This window comes from Hyperoodon ampullatus, assembly GCF_949752795.1.
Source record: "Hyperoodon ampullatus genome assembly, chromosome: 13".
Classification (NCBI taxonomy): domain Eukaryota; kingdom Metazoa; phylum Chordata; class Mammalia; order Artiodactyla; family Ziphiidae; genus Hyperoodon; species Hyperoodon ampullatus.
This window is the reverse complement of record NC_136926.1, coordinates 36,474,398-36,496,233: the sequence shown is the minus strand read 5'-3', so window position 1 is coordinate 36,496,233 and position 21,836 is coordinate 36,474,398. Positions and strand designations below refer to the sequence as shown.

At 34.7% G+C, this 21,836-nt stretch overlaps 1 protein-coding gene across 1 annotated transcript in view; it reads left to right on the top strand.

Annotated features, from left to right (window-relative positions):
* Positions 1 to 21,836, top strand: part of SMCHD1 (structural maintenance of chromosomes flexible hinge domain containing 1) — a gene marked incomplete at both ends in the record, with an annotated part of 126,481 nt that overhangs the window by 31,723 nt on the left and 72,922 nt on the right. Inside the window, 12 exons of the mRNA XM_079717929.1 lie at positions 3,262 to 3,428; positions 5,385 to 5,475; positions 6,179 to 6,389; positions 8,762 to 8,882; positions 8,966 to 9,149; positions 11,071 to 11,265; positions 13,005 to 13,118; positions 13,696 to 13,802; positions 14,531 to 14,613; positions 14,809 to 14,922; positions 19,347 to 19,424; positions 19,504 to 19,623. Of these exons, the coding sequence (XP_079574055.1) occupies positions 3,262 to 3,428; positions 5,385 to 5,475; positions 6,179 to 6,389; positions 8,762 to 8,882; positions 8,966 to 9,149; positions 11,071 to 11,265; positions 13,005 to 13,118; positions 13,696 to 13,802; positions 14,531 to 14,613; positions 14,809 to 14,922; positions 19,347 to 19,424; positions 19,504 to 19,623 (1,585 nt within the window). The remainder of the gene's footprint in view (positions 1 to 3,261; positions 3,429 to 5,384; positions 5,476 to 6,178; positions 6,390 to 8,761; positions 8,883 to 8,965; positions 9,150 to 11,070; positions 11,266 to 13,004; positions 13,119 to 13,695; positions 13,803 to 14,530; positions 14,614 to 14,808; positions 14,923 to 19,346; positions 19,425 to 19,503; positions 19,624 to 21,836) is intronic.

The following is a 21,836-nucleotide window of genomic DNA, read 5'->3' as shown; positions in this document are numbered from 1 at the left end:
TGTATGACATATTTAGTTGAACTTTCTTCTAGTTTAAACTTTATCATATACTTATGCTTTGAGCTCTTGATTTATTAATATTTTGAGTATTTCTTCATTTTAGAAAGTATTTTGGTACACAACACACTTTTAATAGCTTCATAGTATCTTTGGCTAAATGTACAGTAATCTGACTATTCTGTTAAGCATTTAGCTTACTTGAAGGATTTTATTATAAATGTAAAGACACTGCCATTAGTATCTTTGCATAACATTTTGCCTGAATTGCAGTTTTTTCTTCGTATAAATTGTTAGAATTTTTATAACCGTTATAAGGAATTTGAACTTAGAAATATTTATGGTGTATATTACAAAGTCGCTTTTCTGAAAGGTTGAACCCAAATCAAATACACTCCCAACAAAGGTATATTGGAAATGCCTGTTGGATCATTTCCTTATTTTTCAAAAGAACAAAGCAGGGAGGGAAGAGTGATAGCAGAATGTTAGTGGTTTGATAAGTGAAAATAATACCTTTTCTTTCACAGTAGTGGGCTGAATTTTTTTCATGTTTATTAGCTACTTTTACTTTCTTTATAACTGAACATTATACTCTGTCCGAGAAACTTCTTCGTTTTGCTTATTCCACCTTTTCCTCTTTAAATTTATTGCATTTATTTAACAATTTACATACCTTAATATATTGTTTATGTAACAGTATTCTGTCTTATCTTTTCTATGTTATCTTAAAATCACAAAGCCCTATAAAGTATATTGGTGGAAATATTATTTGCCACGTTAAAACTGGTGAAAAATAGAAATAGAGAATTTAAGTGATTTTTTCAGAACTTTATAGATATGATAAAGCTTAGATAGTACTGAGGTCTCTTGGGTCATCATTTCTTCCAGCTTTTCCTGTGTTTTGTGCTTAGTTCATCCCAGCAAACATTTCATGGGTACCAGTAGGTCCCTAGTCCTTTTCTTTTTCTCACCTGTCCTTTCCAGCCTACTTTTTGGGGGCTCCTCCTCTATTCCTAAGCTGTTATCAGTTACTACGGTGTGCGTAGGGTTGATGGTTCTTGATCTGTGGGGGCTAGCACGCACACGCCCCCCCCTATATATATATATTCATTCTTATATATACCACTTAATACCAACAGTTCTCAAATATGTATTTCTTGTCAAGACTTTCTTCTTAAGATTGAAACATTGAATCAGGCTGGACTCCTTAAAGGGAAGAAACCATTCTGGCCGTTTTAAACAGAAAAGGATTTCATAAAGGGAATTAGATGCTTAGATGATTATTGGAAGAGCCGAAGGAATGATCTTTAGGCTGAGTCTTGTAGAATGATGCCAGGATATTCCAAACTGACCTTCTAGGGATGCTGCAACATCTGCTGTAGTTGGGTAGCTGGAGGACCACAGCTGGATCTGGAATTCAGAAACACAGTACCTTATCTCTGATCCAGGAGTTGGAAAAGTCTTGCTGCCACAATTGCTCCAACAGTGGACACAGAATTTCTGGCCATTACTAGTGCTGTATCAGTGCTGATGCTTAAGCTGGAACCTGGATACTGGTCTTTCAGTACCTTGCATGGTAACAGAAAACTTTTAAGAAACCTCAGGAGATGGCCTTTGCCTCACTTTTCCCTTCCAAATCTTTGGCTAGTACATCTAATTGAGGAAACCTAATTTGCATCCACAAGCAAAAATTTAAGAGTCTGAGAGATAGACGTTTCTGGGTTTCTTTTCATCCTCTGCAGCCCAGGAGGGGACAACATAAGGTGGTACAAATGGCAGCTGAATACCAATTGATCCTATCTAGCACACGGCATTTCCAGTTTCAGTTAGATGTCCCTCTCCATGGGTTCTGTAAATAACTCCCTTTTGGTACATCTGAAATCAAATATCTGTAAGCGTTTCTTATTTTCTTCCCCTTTCCTCCATCTATTAACAGTATAGTAGTAATTGTAATCCTTGTTGTTAATCATTCACCACATTTAATTCTTTTAAAATAGTTCCTTTCATTTATCCTCTCTTCCACTCATTTCCACTGCTTGATTCAGCCTTTCCAGCTGCGTCCTTCATCATATGTTTAACATATATTCTAAACTACCTTGTATCCCTTATAGTCTCAAATCCTTCATGTTCTCATTGGTCTGGGATGTTTTTATTAAGTCATGTGCTGGATGAATGTCACCCCATTTTTATTTTTTTAACTCTGTAGTTCTTGGCTTATAGCTTTCTAATGGCACATTGTTTTATAATCATTTGTTTCTCATCTATTAGATGGAATTTGTAGGGAGGAAGAATGCTGTCTTTCTTTTATCTTGAACCCTATTTTCCTCATGCCCAAGTTGAGTCATAGGGCTTAGAAGGTGCTATCCAAATATTTGGATAATGAACCTGCATCATCAGTAAACCCAAGCTAATCTACTAACTCTCAAACTGTATAAAATGTTACTTATGTATTATGTATTGTAGCTATAATATTAGTAATTTTGTGTGTAGGGATGCATTGGAATCGTATTGGAGCGTTGGTTTTTATTTTTTATTGAGGAAGTAATAATGCACACTTACTAAAAAAAGAAAACCAGTTTCCTAGACATAATAGTTTAGTGTGTATCTTTATCCTTATAAGGTTTTATGTGTACAGCTTATATAATATACATATATGCATGCAATTTTTAACATACAGACTCATAGTAAAAACTGAGAAGTTTGTAATTCTTATCCTCAAACATTCCCCCACTCCCCCCTCCCCACTTCCCTCTGAAAGTGGACTGGGGCCCAGGATGATTTTACTCCCTTTTAAACAGAGTGCCTTTGGGCTAAGCCAGCTGGGTTCAGGCTGCATCCTCGTTTTCCTGAACTTGGAGGGCTGGCTGGGCATTGGTCCTGACCAAGTTAAGTGGTAGGTACCCCAAGCAAGGACTCATTCCAACTTAACCTTAGGGTAACTGTTCTCAATTTTGGGGTGCAGTTTTAAACTCAGTATTTATTTTTCTTTACCCTTTTCTTTATGATTCTCCAATTCATGTAGCATTATGGTGTAGCATTCTCTTGGATGTGTGCCAGTTTAGCAATCTATGTAAAAGTTTCCCTCTCCTCACAGCATTGTCACACACTCAGCTGATTTGCAATTGGCCATTTTCCTCCAGAAGATTTTTGAAGCCTGTATTTGAAATTATCCAAGTGAATCACATTAAAGGTTGATGTAAATGTTATTTGTTAATTACAATTAAGGTGCATGTAATGTGTTGTACTTTATGTTCACTCTTATAGCCGTCTGATTCTGTTCACATTACAAATGATGATGAAAGATTTCTACATCATCTTATCTCAGAGGAGAAGGAAAAAGATAGCTTTACTGCTGTGGTTATCACAGGAGTACAACCAGAACACATACAGTACTTGAAAAATTATTTCCTTCTTTGGACAAGACAGTTAGCGTAAGTATTTACATTTGATTCAGGACATGTTTCTTCTTATCTTTTTTAAGATGGAAAATATTACAGACATACTGATGCCTCTTGGCTGTCTGCTTTACTCCTATCCCATTTCCTTCCCTTCAGTACAGGGATCATTACTCTGATGTTAGTGTTAAAATGGTTCTGTATTCTGTAAATAATGTACCTATCACCGGTAATGTATTGGTCATTACAAATACAAATATGAGGCCCATGCTTTTTGACAACTGTGATAACATTTAAAATAAACTTGAGTTCATCCAATTCAGCTCATCACTCCCAGATCCCCCTTTTGTGCTTTTGCTGTGTAGCATGTATTATAATCTTCCATACCACACAATTTACTTATATTTTTGTCTGTCTTCTACCTTGGAATGTCTGTCATTTTTTATGCACTGCTTTATCCCAGTGTTTCCTGTTACATAGTAGATGCTCAATAAAAGTTTACTGAATGAATGTATTGAGTCTATTAAAATTAAAAAAAAATCTGTATGTGCCTGTATGACATGAGTAATACTGAAAATAAATCTTTGTGTATCTATTCCAGGAAAACTTTTAGGGAGTATATATTCCATTAGATCAAATCAGAAGTATATATATTTAATGGCTCTTAAGTTTTTTCCTCTGTAGTTACACAGTATAGACCTTTGACTGGATTGTTTCCGTAATTTGTATTAGCCTGAATTAATTAGTCTTGCAAAAATGGGTATACTGTACAAAATTCATGTTTTTAAAGAAAGTATCTTTTCTTATTTTTTCAAAGGGCTGTTGTACTTACTTTGAGATTCTCTATTTTATACATATATATAAACAATTAAAATTTTTTATGGGGAAATAAATCTGATTTTAGGAATGCCTTTTTTTCTTGAATATTGATGTTTATTGGCTCTGTAACACAAGAGTTTTAAATAGGACTTTGGAATGTTTCTTTAAGAACATCTTTTATTAGTTATTTTATTATTTTTCTTAACTGAAGGAATTCAGTGTACATTAATGACATAATTATAACTTAACTCTTGCTTTTAAAAAGAATGACGTATAACTTTAACCATTCTTTGAAATAGACACTTGCTAAGCTATTTATAGCATTCTTTCTTAATGTATGGTTGTAAACTTATTGTTGACTATAATGTTAACACTTTTGAGATGTCTGAAGAAAGATCTCATGATTTTCAGTGATTTCCTTTTATCTTAGTAGTGTTTTAAACTAGGACAACTAATGTAATTTTAAAAAGTTAAAATTCATATGAAGGAATATTTTAAATTCCTGCTTGAGGAATAATTATACATGTGATACGGGATATGGAGAGAGGTGAAAAATCTCCTCCAAATATAATCTTTTGAAACATTTGCCAAAATAAAATAACAAAGATTTCTGAAATGGTGGTTTTTGATGGGATAATGTTGAATTTATTAGTTTTAGGAGTATTGGCATAAGATTGTTTCAGTGTCATAGGAGAAGAAAGATGAGAGTTACAGAATGATACTCTCATGTTGGGGACATAAGTTAAAGATACTCAATCCTGTATACTCCCTGATATTTGAGTCCTTTGTAGAACATCCTTAACAAGTAGAATTATAGCCTCTTAACTTCTAGTTTTAGTTTTTCTGATAAACTATACTTAAAGTATTTGGGCCTTGAAGTTGAAAAGACTTGGATTGAATCCCCCCAACTCTATAATTCTGTGGCCTTAAGTAAATTAAATTATATACGTTTCTTGCATTCCAATTTCTATATAAAATGAAGGGTAATAATACCTGAATCTCAGGATTGTTTTTACCATTAAATGGTTTACTCTGTGTAAAGATGCTTAATATAGTGCTTGGCACCTAGTAGGTACTGCCAAATAGTAGTTATAGAATTTTTTTTGGTAGAAGATTAGATGAACTGTAATTTTATGTGAATTAAAAGTGTAAAATTATTCTTCTGTGTTTTAGGCATATTTATCATTACTATATTCATGGCCCAAAAGGGAATGAAAAATGTACATCAAAAGAAGTTGGACCTTTCAACAACATTGATATTGAAGTAAGATAAAATTCTTTCTTAAAGCATTGTGAATTATTAGGGATCTGTTCTAGTTCCAAGTAACTCTGGACAAGAAAACTCAGTCAGTAAATAGGCAACTTCTCTGTCCTTGTCTTTTACCAAAACACTTCCCTAATTTGATATCCAAGTAAAGAGATGATTCCTAGATGTATTTTTGTGGAACCTTTGTTTACTATAGTATATGGTTTTTCCTTTCTCTGTCTTCTCTAGAGATATGAGCTGTTACTAAATATCATGTCTCAAAAGCAGGGAAGAAAAGAAATAGTTTCTCTTTTGTTCACAGAAGTCTTATAACGGTAAAGTAAGATTTAGAAGAAAAGAATATTTGAGTGCTGAGTTCTCAGTATCCTTGCCCACACGTCAGGAAGAATTTCATGTACATCTATATCCCACTTCCTACCTCTAGCAGGAAACCTTGAATTAAATGTACTCATCACTTAATATATCCTTCAGCTCTGCTTTGCTCTTTCTTTGCTTACTTTCAGTTTTTTGTAGTATATTTTTTTTGAGATGCTACTTAAAGCTATTTAATCCAAATAAAAATATATATGTATTTCAATAAGCTAGATGATTACTTGTACAAATAAAAGTAGTTTTTGCCTGTTCTATTGTTGGATCATAGCTGAGAACAAAAGTAAAGTCACTATAGAATTTAATTGTTTTTGTTTTATTTTTATTTTAGATTTCTATGTTTGAAAAGGGGAAGACACCTAAGATTATCAACCTAAGGGAAATACAAGATGACATGCAGACGTTGTATATAAATACAGCAGCCGATAGTTTTGAGTTCAAGGCTCATGTTGAAGGAGATGGTGTAGTGGAAGGGATTATCCGATATCACCCTTTTTTATATGATAGAGAAACATATCCTGATGATCCATGCTTTCCATCAAGTATGTTAATCCGTTATCTTAGCTACAAAATGTGAAGTTGTGATTTAGGATAGTGGTTTGTTTTCTTAATAATAATTATTAGTTGGGCTGTTGAGGTTAGATAAATTTAGAAACTTTTTTCCCTCATGCAAATCTTAAGTTATTAAATATTTATAATTTTTATAATTCTTAATTTTTGTGTATATTCATTTCCAGATGAATAAAGCAGTGGCTTTAAGAAAGATTATATATTCTTTTATCATAGATCTCTTCCTGAACTGCACTTTTAGCTATGTACTGCATAGTAATCCTTTATATATTCTCCATGTTGTCTTCCTGTTATCTTTGTAGGTATTTATAAAGTAGTTTTAAACTTTACTTAGTCATACTAGTTTTTTCTTTATGCTTTCTGATTTTTGCCTTGCTATAGAAAGGTATCTTATACCTCAAGATTATAAAAAAGATCCTATGGTTTTTTTCTTAATCATTTTATGTTTACATCTTTAACACATCTCTGATCTTTTTTTGTGTGTGGGTTAACTTAATATTTTCCATGTGGGTTTCCAGTTTCCTAGCACCAATTATTGAACGTTATGATTTTTGTAATAGTTTAAATATCACTTTCATAATAATATAAAGTTCCCATAAGTGCATAGATCTGATTTTTTTACTGTAAGGAATTGATCTAGTTTGTGTTTTTATTTATTTATTATAAATTTATTTATTTGTTTATTTATTTATGGCTGTGTTGGATGTTTGTTGCTGTGAGCGGGGGCTACTCTTTGTTGCGGTGTGCAGGCTTCTCATTGCGGTGGCTTCTCTTGTTGTGGAGCACGGGCTCTAGGTGCGTGGGCTTCAGTAGTTGTGGCATGTGGGCTCAGTAGTTGTGGCTTGCAGGCTCTAGAGTGGAGGCTCAGTAGTTGTGGCGCACGGGCTTAGTTGCTCTGCGGCATGTGGGATCTTCCTGGACCAGGGCTCGAACCTGTGTGCCCTGCATTGGCAGGCGGATTCTTAACCACTGTGCCACCAGGGAAGTCCCTATTTTGTGTTTTTATACATGAGTAATGATACTCTCTTGTCCTTTATACTGTATATTGATATCTATAGGGCAAGTCACTATTGTTCTTTTTTGAGAAAATTCTTAATGCTTAATCTTTTGCTCTTGATAAACTTCGGAATCACTTTGTACTATACTTTCACTTTAAAAAAAATCCTAGTGGTATTATTGGGATTGCATTGAATTTTCATAGATTAACAATGTTAAATTTTCTCATTCAGAATAATTCTTTAGTATAGCCTTAGTATTGTGGGTTTTGGAACCAGATTTCCTGATTTGAATCCTATCTTTGCCATTTTGTGTAAACTTTGACAAAGTACTGCCTGCCTCAGTATCTGTGACATGGGGGGGGGGTAATAATTCTTGCCTCATAGACGTGTTGTGAGGGTTAAATAAGAAACTGCTTCAAGTCCTCAGAATAGTGCCCGACTTTGTTTAGTAAGTGCTCATACATGTTATTACTTAGTGACCTTCCCTCCAGTGAAGTCTCTAGCATTTGCCATTTGTAATTTTTGCATGCTTATAGACAAAAAGATAAAGTTCTTCAAATGATGTCTTAAAATAATAGCCAGTAAGTTGAATGAGATCAGAGGGGTTCTCTAAGAGCAAGTGAAATGGTGTGATTGAAAGGAATATTTACTTGTGATGGACTTGTGAGGGTTTTTTGGGAGAAGAAGGCTTTATTGGGGGTGGGGGGAATGACTTAATGCCAGAATAACTGAGGTTTTACTATGTCAGGATCATAATGTTTGAATCTAATTTATCTGAATATATGAAAATGTGTTACTAACAAACATAAAAATGTAGACAGTTGTGCTTTATAACATAGGTTATAATTCTAGCTGTATCATAAAGTAAACTTACATTCAGCGTTATTAATTTGTCCAAGCTAGGCAAACTTGCTGTTGCTAGATACTGTAGATTTTCCAGATGATTTTTATGTAAGTAAACTGGTTCTGACAGAGTTGTGAAGCTTGTGGTTTAGGTACAGGATTCAAGCTCCCATATTTATAAATAGGTTTTAAAGATTGCAGGCTCAGTATCTAGTATAGTACTCCTAACACAGATTGATTAGTATGTAAGTAGTTATTGACTTTGTAATGAGAAACACTATTGGTAATGTGGAACCACTTTGAAAATCTGCCTTTTTGAGGGCAAACAGAATAAAGCCACCTTTAGGTTTTATAGAATGCAATGTTAAAGATCATAAGAATTTTTGTTACCATTTCTCTGAAGTAGCTTTAACATTTCACTTACAGAAGTTGATTTCTCAGTGGTAAAAATTGCATATACTTTATAGCAATAAATATTTTGTTCCAATATTCCTTTGTTCTAGAATTAAAAGATGAAGATGATGATGATGACTGTTTCATACTTGAGAAAGCAGCAAGAGGGAAAAGACCTATTTTTGAATGTTTTTGGAATGGACGACTCATACCATATACATCTGTTGAAGAGTAAGTTCTGATTTTTACTGAAATTATATTGTTTTGTGATCTAATCTTTTTACTAACTAATACTTTGTTTTGTTCTGTTCAAGCTTTGACTGGTGTACTCCTCCTAAGAAGAGAGGGCTTGCACCGATTGAGTGCTACAATAGGATATCTGGTGCATTATTCACTAATGACAAATTCCAGGTCAGCACAAATAAACTGACCTTTATGGATCTTGAGCTAAAATTGAAAGATAAGAACACCCTTTTTACAAGGATTTTAAATGGACAGGTATGGTTTTAAGTATCAAAATTTGAATATTTGCAAGTGTTCTATTTTAAGTACAACGAAAGCCACTAGTGTAGATATGTACTGACAATTTGCATACTTTTCATTTTATTTAATCAGGAGTATAAATTTTCATTCATGAGCATTTATGTGTTCACTGAAAAATTTCAAACTGATTAGATCTTGTTCAGGTAACATTTACAGATCTTTTGTCAGATCTTCATCAATACCTTAACATAGTAAATAGAAGCTACAGAACCATGTCCATTTGATAAGAGCATATAAGAACAATTTTATCTAATACAAAAGCTGTGTTTATATATTAATAACCCAAATATGCAATTTTAATCTAATCTTGGGGGTAAACTTGAGGTAGAACTATGAAATACTTTGGGCTAAAAGGTGCTGTGAGATTGATCAGTATTAAAATCTGCATTAATCAATAGAAAAAGAATGATAAATTTTTTAAAAAGTAGGATAGAACTAGTGTACTTTTATTCTACCTAAGCACCTCAGAAACTTTTACTTGATACTACTCTTTCAGTAGTTTAATGTTAAGTTGCCAAGAGATGGATGCATTTATTCTGAACTTAAAATTGCTTAAGCAATAAGCACAATACATGACACACAGTATTTATAGTCAGTCATCCCTACATGTTGAAATTCATTTTGCTCTTAATAAAAAAGATACTGAATCTTATGTAATTTTATCGAATACAAGGGCTGTACGTTGAAATACAGCATAAAAATTCGGTAGACGGACTGTCCCATTCCTAGTTAATAATTTTAATATTCTTGTCAAGTTGACAAAGAGATAACAGTAATTTGCTGATTCAGGAAGGAGTTCTGAGAACAGATTAGGGGGAAGATTTCCTTGAAGATACGTGCCATTTTTGAGTGTTTACCATGTACATGTTACTACTTATTCAAATAACTTTTTAAAACCAAAAGTTTTTTTTTTTTAATGATTAACATACTGGCCCTTTGACTATCAGCTGCAAAAACCTAAGCTGAAATCAGTTTTAGTTTTGCCCCATTTTCATTTGGAAATGGTATATTGTGGAATAAGGTATATAGGGGGAAATGAACTTCTATAACTTTATGCAAAGTCTTCTGTGAAAGCATGTGATGTAAAGATTATCTTCCCTACTCATTCTCCTAAAGATAGGCATTAAACAAGTATATAGCACCTTATGCTGGAATGTAAATCTCTATACTGTCTCCCATCAGGGTGAAGAATGATACGCAATAGCACATTTTCTTCTTATATATTATTAGAAAACAATTTTTATTTTATGATTTATTTTCTGAATAAATATAGATATATAATACATAATTAAAAGGAAAGATGTGTTTTGCATAGAAATGTTTCTCAACCTTTTTTTCACTATCACTTTATAAAAGAGCTTTTTTGACCTTTTCTCCCCCTAATCACTCCCCCCAATGACATTTTAATACCATAGATATACCATATATATGTTTAAGTACAATATGTATTTAAACCTGTGCCTGACACATAAAAAGATATTTTTATTGCCCTATTGAGAATGTGCATCGTTCACAGTAAGAAGGCTTCCATTTACCCTTTTCCCCTAATCAGCTAGTTCTCCTTATCCTAGGCAGCCAGTGTTTGTCATTTTTTGGTATATCCTAGGATTTAAAACAGGGAAGCAAATCGTTGTTGATAATGACCATTGAGACCTTGAACCCAAGGAAGTAGCAAAGATTTTTCTTTCTTTAGTAACGTCTTTGATAGAAATCGAAATTCATATGGGAGAAGGATCCAGCAAAATATTTTAGTTTTTTATTAGGTTTTCTGGGGTGGGCAGGTATGTGGAAGGAAAAATGAAATGAATGAGAAGTGTCTGTGGTTGTATTTGTTCACTAGTAGCTGTATTTCATAGAACATTTTAAAATTTTACAGGAGCAGCGAATGAAAATTGACAGAGAATTTGCTTTATGGCTGAAGGACTGTCATGAAAAGTATGACAAACAAATAAAATTTACACTTTTTAAAGGAATAATTACACGTCCTGATCTTCCTTCTAAAAAGCAGGGCCCCTGGGCGACTTATTCAGCAATAGAATGGGATGGAAAAATATACAAAGCAGGACAGCTGGTAAGTTTAACTTTTTAGATTTAATTTTTAGTAGAATTTGAAACTAAATTAGATGTATTAGAATTTATCAACAACCAAAAATAATATATTTACTCTTGGCTCCTCAGGAGCCAGAAAAGAACGAAAAGGCCAAGTGGATTTTTTTTTTTTTTTTTTTTTCGGTACACGGGCCTCTCACTGTTGTGGCCTCTCCCATTGTGGAGCTCAGGCTCCGGACGCGCAGGCTCAGCGGCCATGGCTCACGGGCCTAGCCGCTCCGCGGCATGTGGGATCTTCCCAGACGGGCATGAACCCGTGTCCCCTGCATCGGCAGGCGGACTCTCAACCACTGCGCCGCCAGGGAAGCCCCAAATGGATTTTAATTACGTAATTTAACAGGACATTTTATTAAAAACTTGATTTTTGCCAAAGGCTCAATTAACAAGGTTTTTATTGTTTCTTGCACTAAAATTTACTCAAATGGAGAATTCCGTTTTGTTTTTTTAATTGTGATATGGAGAAATTATTTTTCAGCAAATTTTTATTGAGTGCTGCTCGTGAGTTACTGTGCTATTGACTGCATTGTGGAGAATGCAGAGATCTAGGGGATGTCCTTTGTCCTTCAGGCTGTTACAGCCTGAAAACAGAGATAACCTAAGCAGAATAATCATAGGTAAGAAGGGGGTAAGTGCTATGAAAAGAGAGAATGAATAGTGCTCATAGTTTAGGAGGAGAGAATTTTCTGACTTCGGATTGGCCTGGGAGAAGAGGGTAAATCATGCAATTCTTTGTGCATGAAGTGGCATTTGTATGGAACTTGAAAGAGGTAAAGGCTCAGGTTTGCAGAGGTAATTATGAAGGTAATAAATGCACAGATGTGACACTCTGATCATCACATATCGAAAGCTTTGGAATCGGATGCGGTCACCTCGAAGTAGTATGTGTAGCTACAGCTTGCTTTTCCAACATTTAGAGGTTAGGAAAACAAAGAGGAGGAGCTGACAAAGGAGAATTGAAAGGGATAAGATAGTGAGATAGAAGGAAACCAGGAGAATAAGGTATTTGTGAAGAGTTACAAGGAGGGAGTGATCAGTTTTGTCAAATTCTGTGTGGTAGTCAAGTGAAATGCTTTCTCAGAGAAGATAATCTGAGCACAGACAAAGACAGGTAAATGCAGGGAAACCGCAAGCAACGGAGTTGGGTTGCTGCAACCTATTGTGTGTGTGAGGAGAAATAATTCAGAAATGAAATGAGGCTGGAAGGTAGGTTGGGTGTAAATTTTTGTTGTCCTTGTAGTTGGGAAGTTTTGAATTGGACTAATGGAAATTACCCTTAGATTTTTCAAGCCAAGTAAGGGGAAGAAATACATCATAGACAAGTTTTGAGCTAATTTATTTGAAAGAAATGATAACTTTGTGAGTCACCGTTCACAGTCTGCAAGCAACATTTATGGGGGTTTGAGATAATTTGCATTAATAATAATTGACTTTGGAAGGCTTTGGGCATTTTAGACACATGCATAGCTGTGACATTTTTGTATGAAGAAGCCACTGTGTCTTTTCAAAGATATGTTACAAATAAGTGGAGAACTTCACAAATATAACTTTATTAGAATATTAGAATGCTTTTTTTGTTAATTTTTCTAATGATAGATGCTGAGTTTTCCCCTTGCATAAAGTAGTTCTGTTAAGTAATTGTTAAACCTGTTTTTCTAAAAGTAAATATTAATACTAAATCCTTGTTTTAAAACTAAATATTAGGTCAAGACAATCAAGACACTTCCTCTCTTTTATGGAAGCATTGTAAAATTTTTTCTTTATGGTGATCATGATGGAGAAGTATATGCTACAGGAGGAGAGGTTCAAATTGCAATGGTAAGACCCCCAAATAACAAAAAATATTTCTTCAAAGTCTCTTGGTACTACTTTCTTTTGCTTAATTGTTAAAATAAAGATACGGTATTCTATTTTGCCTTGTATTTGGCTTTTCCATTGGTTAAAGTAGTGGTAGCATGAATTTTTATGTTTCATATTTGATGTTTTTAATAATCTATAGAACTTAACATCTGTGTGCCCAGTGTTTAATAAATGTTAAATATATTATTGCTAGTTAACACAGTAATTTTGTAAAGTGCACATTTCATCCAAGGCCCACAAACATAAACATTGGAGCCAGACTTCTATCTCAAGAATGAAAAACTTCAAAACTAGAGCTGGTTTTATCCTTATACTATACTCTTGTTAAAATTTGAATGGCCTAAGGCCTATTTAATTAGGCCTAAGGAGTTTACATGAAAAATGGAAGTAAACACTGTGGTATAATGTAATAATAGCTAATATGATTTATATACTTAATTAGGGTAAAAATATGTTTCTTTGGAAGAAATGTTCTTGTTGCAGCTAAATTTTAAGTCATTTTTTTGAAATGTTGGTATAAATTTTATTTATTCAGGAACCTCAGGCACTGTATGATGAAATAAAAACTGTGCCAATTGCAAAGCTGGATAGGACAGTTGCTGAGAAAGCTGTGAAAAAATATGTAGAAGATGAAATGGCAAGGTAATTTACATTCCAAGATGCATGGTAAAAAATAACAAGAAAAATCAATAGGAGTTGTCCTTTTAGCAGTTATTGAGTGTGTCGTTACGCTCTTCTATTTGGGCACTTGTAGTCTTAGATGTGTGTATTGTGACAAACTTCTTGCTGTTAAAAAAAACCTGAGAGCTCTCTGTTATAAAAACAGAATCCTGTATTTCATAGAAAAATGAGGAAATCTTATATCTACAGTATCACTGTTATCAGCACTATGATTAAGTTTGTTAAAAAAAAAAAACTTTGGCCTACATCTAGAGGAAAATGGTAGTAACTGCTGAGAGGTAAAGATTAGTACAAAAGAAGTAAAAGGAAATCGAAAAACAAAACAGTTTGTGGCTCTTGTATAGCTAATGATGCTGTCATTTTGATTCCTACTGAATCTCACTGGTAATTCTTTTATTTGTAGAGTTTATCCTGTCTCCCAAAGGTAGCTTGTACTATAAACGAATAGAAAAATCTCAAAAAAAAGCCCAGTTCCTGGCTGTTAACACCAGGAGATTTTGTCTTACTCTGTAGCCACAACAATGGTTGAGGAGAAGGAAATGTTTACAGTATTAATCATACAGGATTTCAGATTTAACCTGTCAAAAAAAATAGAAATAAATATTAAAATTTCTAGTAACTTTTATTTTTAAAAATAAGACCGTAATTAACACAGTTCATGAATCATTAATATGCTGGTTTCCTAATAGGCTCCCTGATAGATTGTCAGTAACTTGGCCTGAAGGAGATGAATTATTGCCAAATGAGATTAGGCCTGCTGGAACCCCCATTGGTATGTTTTTGGGTTTTTTGTGTGTGTTTGTTTTTTGTTTGTTTGTTTTTAAATACTGAAAAAATGCTTTTCTTACATCTTACATTTCATAGTAAAAGACCATGAAAAATTAAAGTGCTGTGTGAAGACCTAGCAGATTCATCAGATTCTTTGGGTGTAACTCAGACATTCTTATTTTTAATTTTGGACTGATAGGTGCATTAAGAATTGAAATATTGAATAAAAAGGGGGAAGCAATGCAAAAGCTTCCAGGAACAAGTCATGGAGGGTCAAAGAAACTCCTGGTTGAGCTCAAAGTTATACTACACTGTAAGTATACAAACTAATTTGGATCTTTATTGTTGTTCTTAAATATATAACATATGTTTTAATATCTTTGTGTAATTATGAGCTAGCAATCTGATAGTGCATTTGTTTAAAGTTAGGAGTTTCAAAAGTGTGAATAATTCATATTAAAAAAAATCAATTGTTTTCTGAGGGTTTTTTTTAACATTTTATTCTGAATTTTCCTATGTAGGTAGCTATGGGCTAAAATAAAGATATGATGTGCATACATGTAGTAGTTTGTACTGAATAGGAATTTAGATTGGATAATCCTTAAGATCCCTTCTATATCAAAAATACTGTGTCTCTGAACCTATGGGCCGGAAGTACTTGTTTCAGATGAGAATCCTGGCCCACTCTTTGGTAAAGGAAAAGAACTACATATTATTGCTCATCTTGTGTTTTCCTAACTTGAATCACCTTGTTTGTTAACTTTCTTGTCTGTTGTTTTTTGTTTTTTTTAACATCTTTATTGGCATATAATTGCTTTACAATGGTGTGTTAGTTTCTGCTTTATAACAAAGTGAATCAGCTATACATATATATATGTTCCCATATCTCTTCCCTTTTGTGCCTCCCTCCCTCCCACCCTCCCTATCCCACCCCTCTAGGTGGTCACAAAGCACCGAGCTGATCTCCCTGTGCTATGTGGCTGCTTCCCAGTGGCTATCTGTTTTACATTTGGTAGTGTATATATGTCCATGCCACTCTCTCGCTTTGTCCCAGCTTACCCTTCCCCCTCCCCGTGTACTCAAGTCCATTCTCTACATCTGTGTCTTTATTCCTGTCCTGCCCCTAGCTTCTTCAGAGCCTTTTTTTTTTTTTAAGATTCCATATATATGTGTTAGCATATGGTATTTGTTTTTCTCTTTCTGACTTATTACTTCACTCTGTATGACAGACTCTGGGTCCATCCACCTCACTACAAATAACTCAATTTTGTTTCTTTTTATGGCTGAGTAATATTCCATTTTATATATGTGCCACATTTTCTTTATCCATTCATCTGTCGATGGACACTTAGGTTGCTTCCATGTCCTGGCTATTGTAAATACAGCTGCAATGAACATTGTGGTACATGACTTTTTTTTTTTTTTTGCGATACGCGGGCCTCTCACTGTTGTGGCCTCTCCCATTGCGGGGCACAGGCTCCGGACACACAGGCTCAGCGGCCATGGCTCACGGGCCCAGCTGCTCCGTGGCATGTGGGATCTTCCCGGACCAGGGCACGAACCCGTGTCCCCTGCATCGGCAGGCGGACTCTCAACCACTGCGCCACCAGGGAAGCCCACATGACTCTTTTTGAATTACGGTTTTCTTTGTCTCTTGTTTTTGTCTTGACTGCCTGAAAGTATTTTCAATTTATATTTTCAATAATCTGTTCTGTCACTATATATTGCATGTCTGGTCCATGGATTTTAAAGATGTTTTATTCACTATGCGTTTACTTCCAACATTTATAAACTAGTCAATGGTAATATATACTTTCATTGTATAAATGTCTTATTAGCCTCGGCAGCATTGAACAGTTTGACTAATTTTACTGCAGTACTCTATATTTCTCCAACTTTTTTTGATGGCTTAAAACAACATATGTTTATTATCTTACAGTTCTCTAGGTCCGTCCCAGGTGTACTTCACTGTGCTAAAATCAAAGTGTCAGCAGGATAGTGTTCCTTCTGGAGGTTCTAGGGAAGGCTCGCCTTTTCCACTTCTAGAAGCCACCCACATTCCTTGGCTTGTGGCCCCTTCTTCCACCTTCAAAGCCAGCAGTGTAGCATCTTCCAGCCTCTCTGTGACTCTGACCCCTCCTGCCTCTGTCTTATTTAAAAACAAAAACAAAAATACACACAGGCATACCTTGTTTAATTGTGCTTTGCTTTATTGCCATTTGCAGATACTGCATTTTTTACAGATTGAAGGTTTATGGAAACTCTGTGTTGAGCAAGTCTATTAATGCCATTTTCCCAATGGTATTTGCTCACTTAATGTCTCTGTGTCACATTTTGGTCATTCTGGCAACATTTCAAACTTTTTCATTATTATATTTGTTACGGTGATCTGTGATTAGTGATATTTGATGTTATTACTACGACTTGCTGAAGGCTCAGGTGAAGGTTAGCATTTTTTAGCAATAAAGTACTTTTTAATTGAGATATGAACATTTTATTTTTTTAAAGAAATAATGCTCTTGCACACTCAGTAGACTGCAGTATAGTATAAACAACTTTTATATGCACTGGGAAATGAAAAAATTTATGTGATTTGCTTTATTGCGATACTTGTTTTGTTGTGGTGGTCTGAAGCCAGACCTGCAATATCTCTAAGGTCTGCCTGTATATATATATTTTTTTAATTAGAAGATTTTTTTTGTTAAAGTATACATAATAGATTTACCATTTCAATTATTTTTTAAATGTACACTTTACTGTAGAGTGTTTCACATATTTGTTTCTTTGGAATGTCATTTAACTTGTTCCATTGTTTGTTCTATTTCCTGAAGACTGGAAATTACCCCAAAAGCTTAAACAGATTTAGGTTCACCATTTTTTCCCCCCTAAAGCAAGAATCCATACTCCATAGTGAATCTGTGTTTCTTAGGGTATTACATAAAGAGGCATTTGATGACTGTAATTAATTGTCCTACTTTTAATGCTGCTGAAATGGATTATTGAATTCACTTGGCTAATATGATTATAAAGTTCTCCTTTCATCCATGATGTAATGGTTTCATCCATTAATGATTTTTGTTTAGTTATTTGGTATGCAAAATGGTGATCCTCCCATTCTTTTATTTCTTCCTAATTTATTATCCCAGTTTATTATCCTTCCTAGTTTATTTGTTAGTAATTAATTTCAATTAGGGTCATTGGTTTACTCTGAAAAACAGCTTTTATAGGAAAGGCAGTATAAAGGCTTAATCCTTTTTCTTTAATTGCAAATTACCAGTCAGGAATTGGTACAGTACTGTGGTGCTCAGAGACTTTTTTTGATTTTCATAAATGTGTTTTTGTGAATGTATGGGGTTTTATAGATTTGACATGCTTCCTTGATTTTGATGTGCCTTCATGTTTGCCCCTCTGTCCTCTTGATAAGACCCTTTTTGTCTTGATTTGAGCTTTCTTCCTTTCTGGCTCAAGACATCCTAGAATCTTCTTGTACATGTTTACCCTAAACCTCGATTCACCCATTACTCTTTTTTTTAACATCTTTATTGGAGTATAATTGCTTTACAGTAGTGTGTTAGTTTCTGCTTTATAACAAAGTAAATCAGCTATACATATACATATATCCCCATATCTCCTCCCTCTTGCATCTCCCTCCCACCCTCCTTATCCCACCCCTCTTAAGTGGTCACAAAGCACCGAGCTGATCTCCCTGTGCTGTGCGGCTGCTTCCCACTGGCTATCGGTTTTACATTTGGTACTGTATATATGTACATGCCACTTTCTAACTTTGTCCCAGCTCCTTTCAGTGGGGAATGGCATTTAGAGGCCTGAGTGTTAGGATTGCTCATGGCCACTGGGCGAGATTGTTTCTAAGCTTTTTCGATTGATAGCTAAACATGAATATTTTTGGAAAAGAAAAAAAATGAATTCATATCGATATTCTGAGTTTTTATTTAACCACTTTGATTTTATCCTTTTATTTCATTTCTTTTATGTTGAAAATCTTGATTCTTAACAACATTAACAGTTACTTACTGCTTTATCCTACAATATAGTTTCAAAATAGTGATACTTATAAAATTACTAATAGTACTATTAGATTAAATTTGACTTCTTTGAAGCACTATTTGTCCTTAAAGTTTTTATATATTCTAAAGTTGAAGTCAGTTGAAATAATTTAAAAAAATTTTTAATATGGTTATATAGCCTACCTACATTTTGGTTTTGCTTATGAATTGCTTTATTTTAATTCTATTTTGTGAATATTTTAAGTCAGATAATTCCAAAGTCAAAAATAAATAGCAAGGAATATTTCAGAGAAGTAATATAATCCTTCTATTTGTTTTCTTTCTTCTACTTTAGGTCTTGCTTTTTTCTCTTAATAGAGCACTTAGGTCTTAGAGATTACTCTATGTAAATAAAGTATGCTATTTTCCTCTTGAAGAAAACTTTTAAAGAAATGATTTTCAATATCAAAACAAAATTATCTCTATATTCTTTTGTTTGTGCCAGTTAAGCTTATTTACAGATACATAAGAATTGAAATAAAGGAATTTTAATCAGCTGAATGAGTAAATTTTCATTATGCTATTGACTTGAATAGGATAGCTTTAGATTTTTTGAGGTTTCAAAACTACCGTAAAAAATGTATAGCAGGTAGACATTTGATGCCAGTGTGACATTTCTTATTCATGTTCTATATTTAATTTCTCAAAATATAAAATTTTTTCTTTTATTAAGCTCCAAGTGGAAATAAAGAAATCATTTCACATATTAGTCAACATGGAGGAAAATGGCCTTACTGGTTTAAAAAAATGGGTGAGTTATTATTCTGAATGTTAAAAATTATATCACTACTACATTTACTTGAATTTTAATTTCTTCTTAATTTGTCCAGAAAATATTCAAAAGTTGGGGAATTATACATTGAAATTACAAGTTGTACTGAATGAAAGTAATGCAGACACTTATGCAGGAAGACCACTACCATCTAAAGCAATTAAATTTTCTGTCAAAGGTAAGCAAAACACCAGTATGTAACTCTATATGCTAAAGGTGGCATTTTAAATCAAGAAGAAAACAGGTAATTTAATAAAAGATGTTTGACCAATTGTATAACCATCTTGGTCTTAGAATGGCTTTATAATTCTGCTTGATAATCATATTCCTTATAAACTTTTGAAAACATCATTGTTTTCTAGCTTCCCTTGTTACTGGTAGAGTCTAAAGTTATTCTGATTCCTAACTTTTGCATGTTAAACACCCTCCACTACCAGTCCAACCACCCCTATCCTCCCTCTTCTGCAATCCCCAGAAGTTTGGATAATTTTTTTTGTGGGGGGGGGTCCCAATTTCTGAAATTTTAAATTCTAGGGATTTTTCTTGAGTTCCTTTGATTTCCTACTCTGTTTTTTCTTTGTGCAACATCTAGTGTTAAGACATTGGACCTCTTGACTGGTGTACTAATACTGTTTTTTCTGCTTTACATCTCTTGGTTTTATTTCTGTACTTTACAAGAGACTTTTTTTTTTTTTTTGCGGTACGCAGGCCTCTCACTGTCGTGGCCTCTCCCGTTGCGGAGCACAGGCTCCGGACGCGCAGGCTCAGTGGCCATGGCTCACGGGCCCAGCTGCTCCGTGGCATGCGGGATCCTCCCGGACCAGGGCACGAACACGTGTCCCCTGCATCAGCAGGCGGACTCTCAACCACTGCGCCACCGGGGAAGCCCAAGAGACTTCTTTAACATGATGTTCAACACTTTCTATTGAATTTTTCCTTTCTGCTATAATTTTTTTAGTTTCTGAAATATTCTCTGGTTATTCCCTTTTCAAAGTATTTTCTCCGATTTCATGGATTCAGTATCTTTATTAATTCTCTGAGGCTATTAATAATAGTGACATTTTTTCTTGACGCTTTCAAACTTTATTCATAGCTTGTTTCCTCCATATTGCTTTTTTTTCACATCTGCTCTGGGTCCTTCCAATTAGATACTCTCTTACATTACTAGTTATTTGCACACAGTTAAGAATAGAACATTCGGGCTTCCCTGGTGGCACAATGGTTGAGAGTCCGCCTGCCGATGCAGGGGACACGGGTTCGTGCCCCGGTCCGGGAAGAACCCACATGCCGCGGAGCGGCTGGGCCCGTGAGCCATTGAGCCTGCGCGTCCAGAGCCTATGCTCTGCAACGGGAGAGGCCACAGCAGTGAGAGGCCCGTGTACTAGAAAAAAAAAAGAATAGAACATTCGAGAGTGTTTATATCATTTGGGGAGATTATGATAAGAGAATTTTAGGTTTTTTTCTCTTTGGCTGTTCAGATTCCCCAGAGTGGAGTGTAAACACCTGGGTGCCAGCATTTGGGGAGCCAAGCTGGGGAAGACTGTTAGAGGTTTCATATTCAATATTTTTTTTAACATGTTTATTGGAGTATAATTGTTTTACAGTGGTGTGTTAGTTTCTGCTGTATAACAAAGTGAATCAGCTGTACGTATACATATATCCTCATATCTCCTCCCTCTTGTGTCTCCCTCCCACCCTCCCTATCCCACCTGTCTAAGTGGACACAAAGCACCAAGCTGATCTCCCTGTGCTATGCCCCTGCTTCCCACTAGCTATCTATTTTACATTTGGTAGTGTATATATGTCCATGCCACTCTCTCACTTTGTCCCAGCTTACCCTTCCCCCTCCCCATGTACTCAAGTCCATTCTCTGTGTCTGTGTCTTTATTCATGTCCTGCCTCTAGCTTCTTCAGAACCTTTTTTTTTTTTTAAGATTCCATATATATGTGTTAGCATACGGTATTTGTTTTTCTCTTTCTGACTTACTTCACTCTGTATGACAGACTCTGGGTCCATCCACCTCACTACAAATAACTCAATTTCATTTCTTTTTATGGCTGAGTAATATTCCATTTTATATATGTGCACATCTCCTTTATCCATTCATCTGTCGATGGACACTTAGGTTGCTTCCATGTCCTGCCTATTGTAAATAGAGCTGCAGTGAACATTGTGGTACGTGACTCTTTTTGAATTATGGTTTTCTCAGGGTATATGCCCAGTAGTGGGATTGCTCGTATTCAGTATTGATCTTTCACTTGATTTTCCTATTTTCAGTAAACTGTAATGCTTTCCAGTAGTGCTGTGTCCCTTACTCCTTGGACCTACTCTTAACCTTCCCTGGAGAAGAAACCTTCCAGATGTTGCTGAAGATGAGGAAGGCAGTTGAC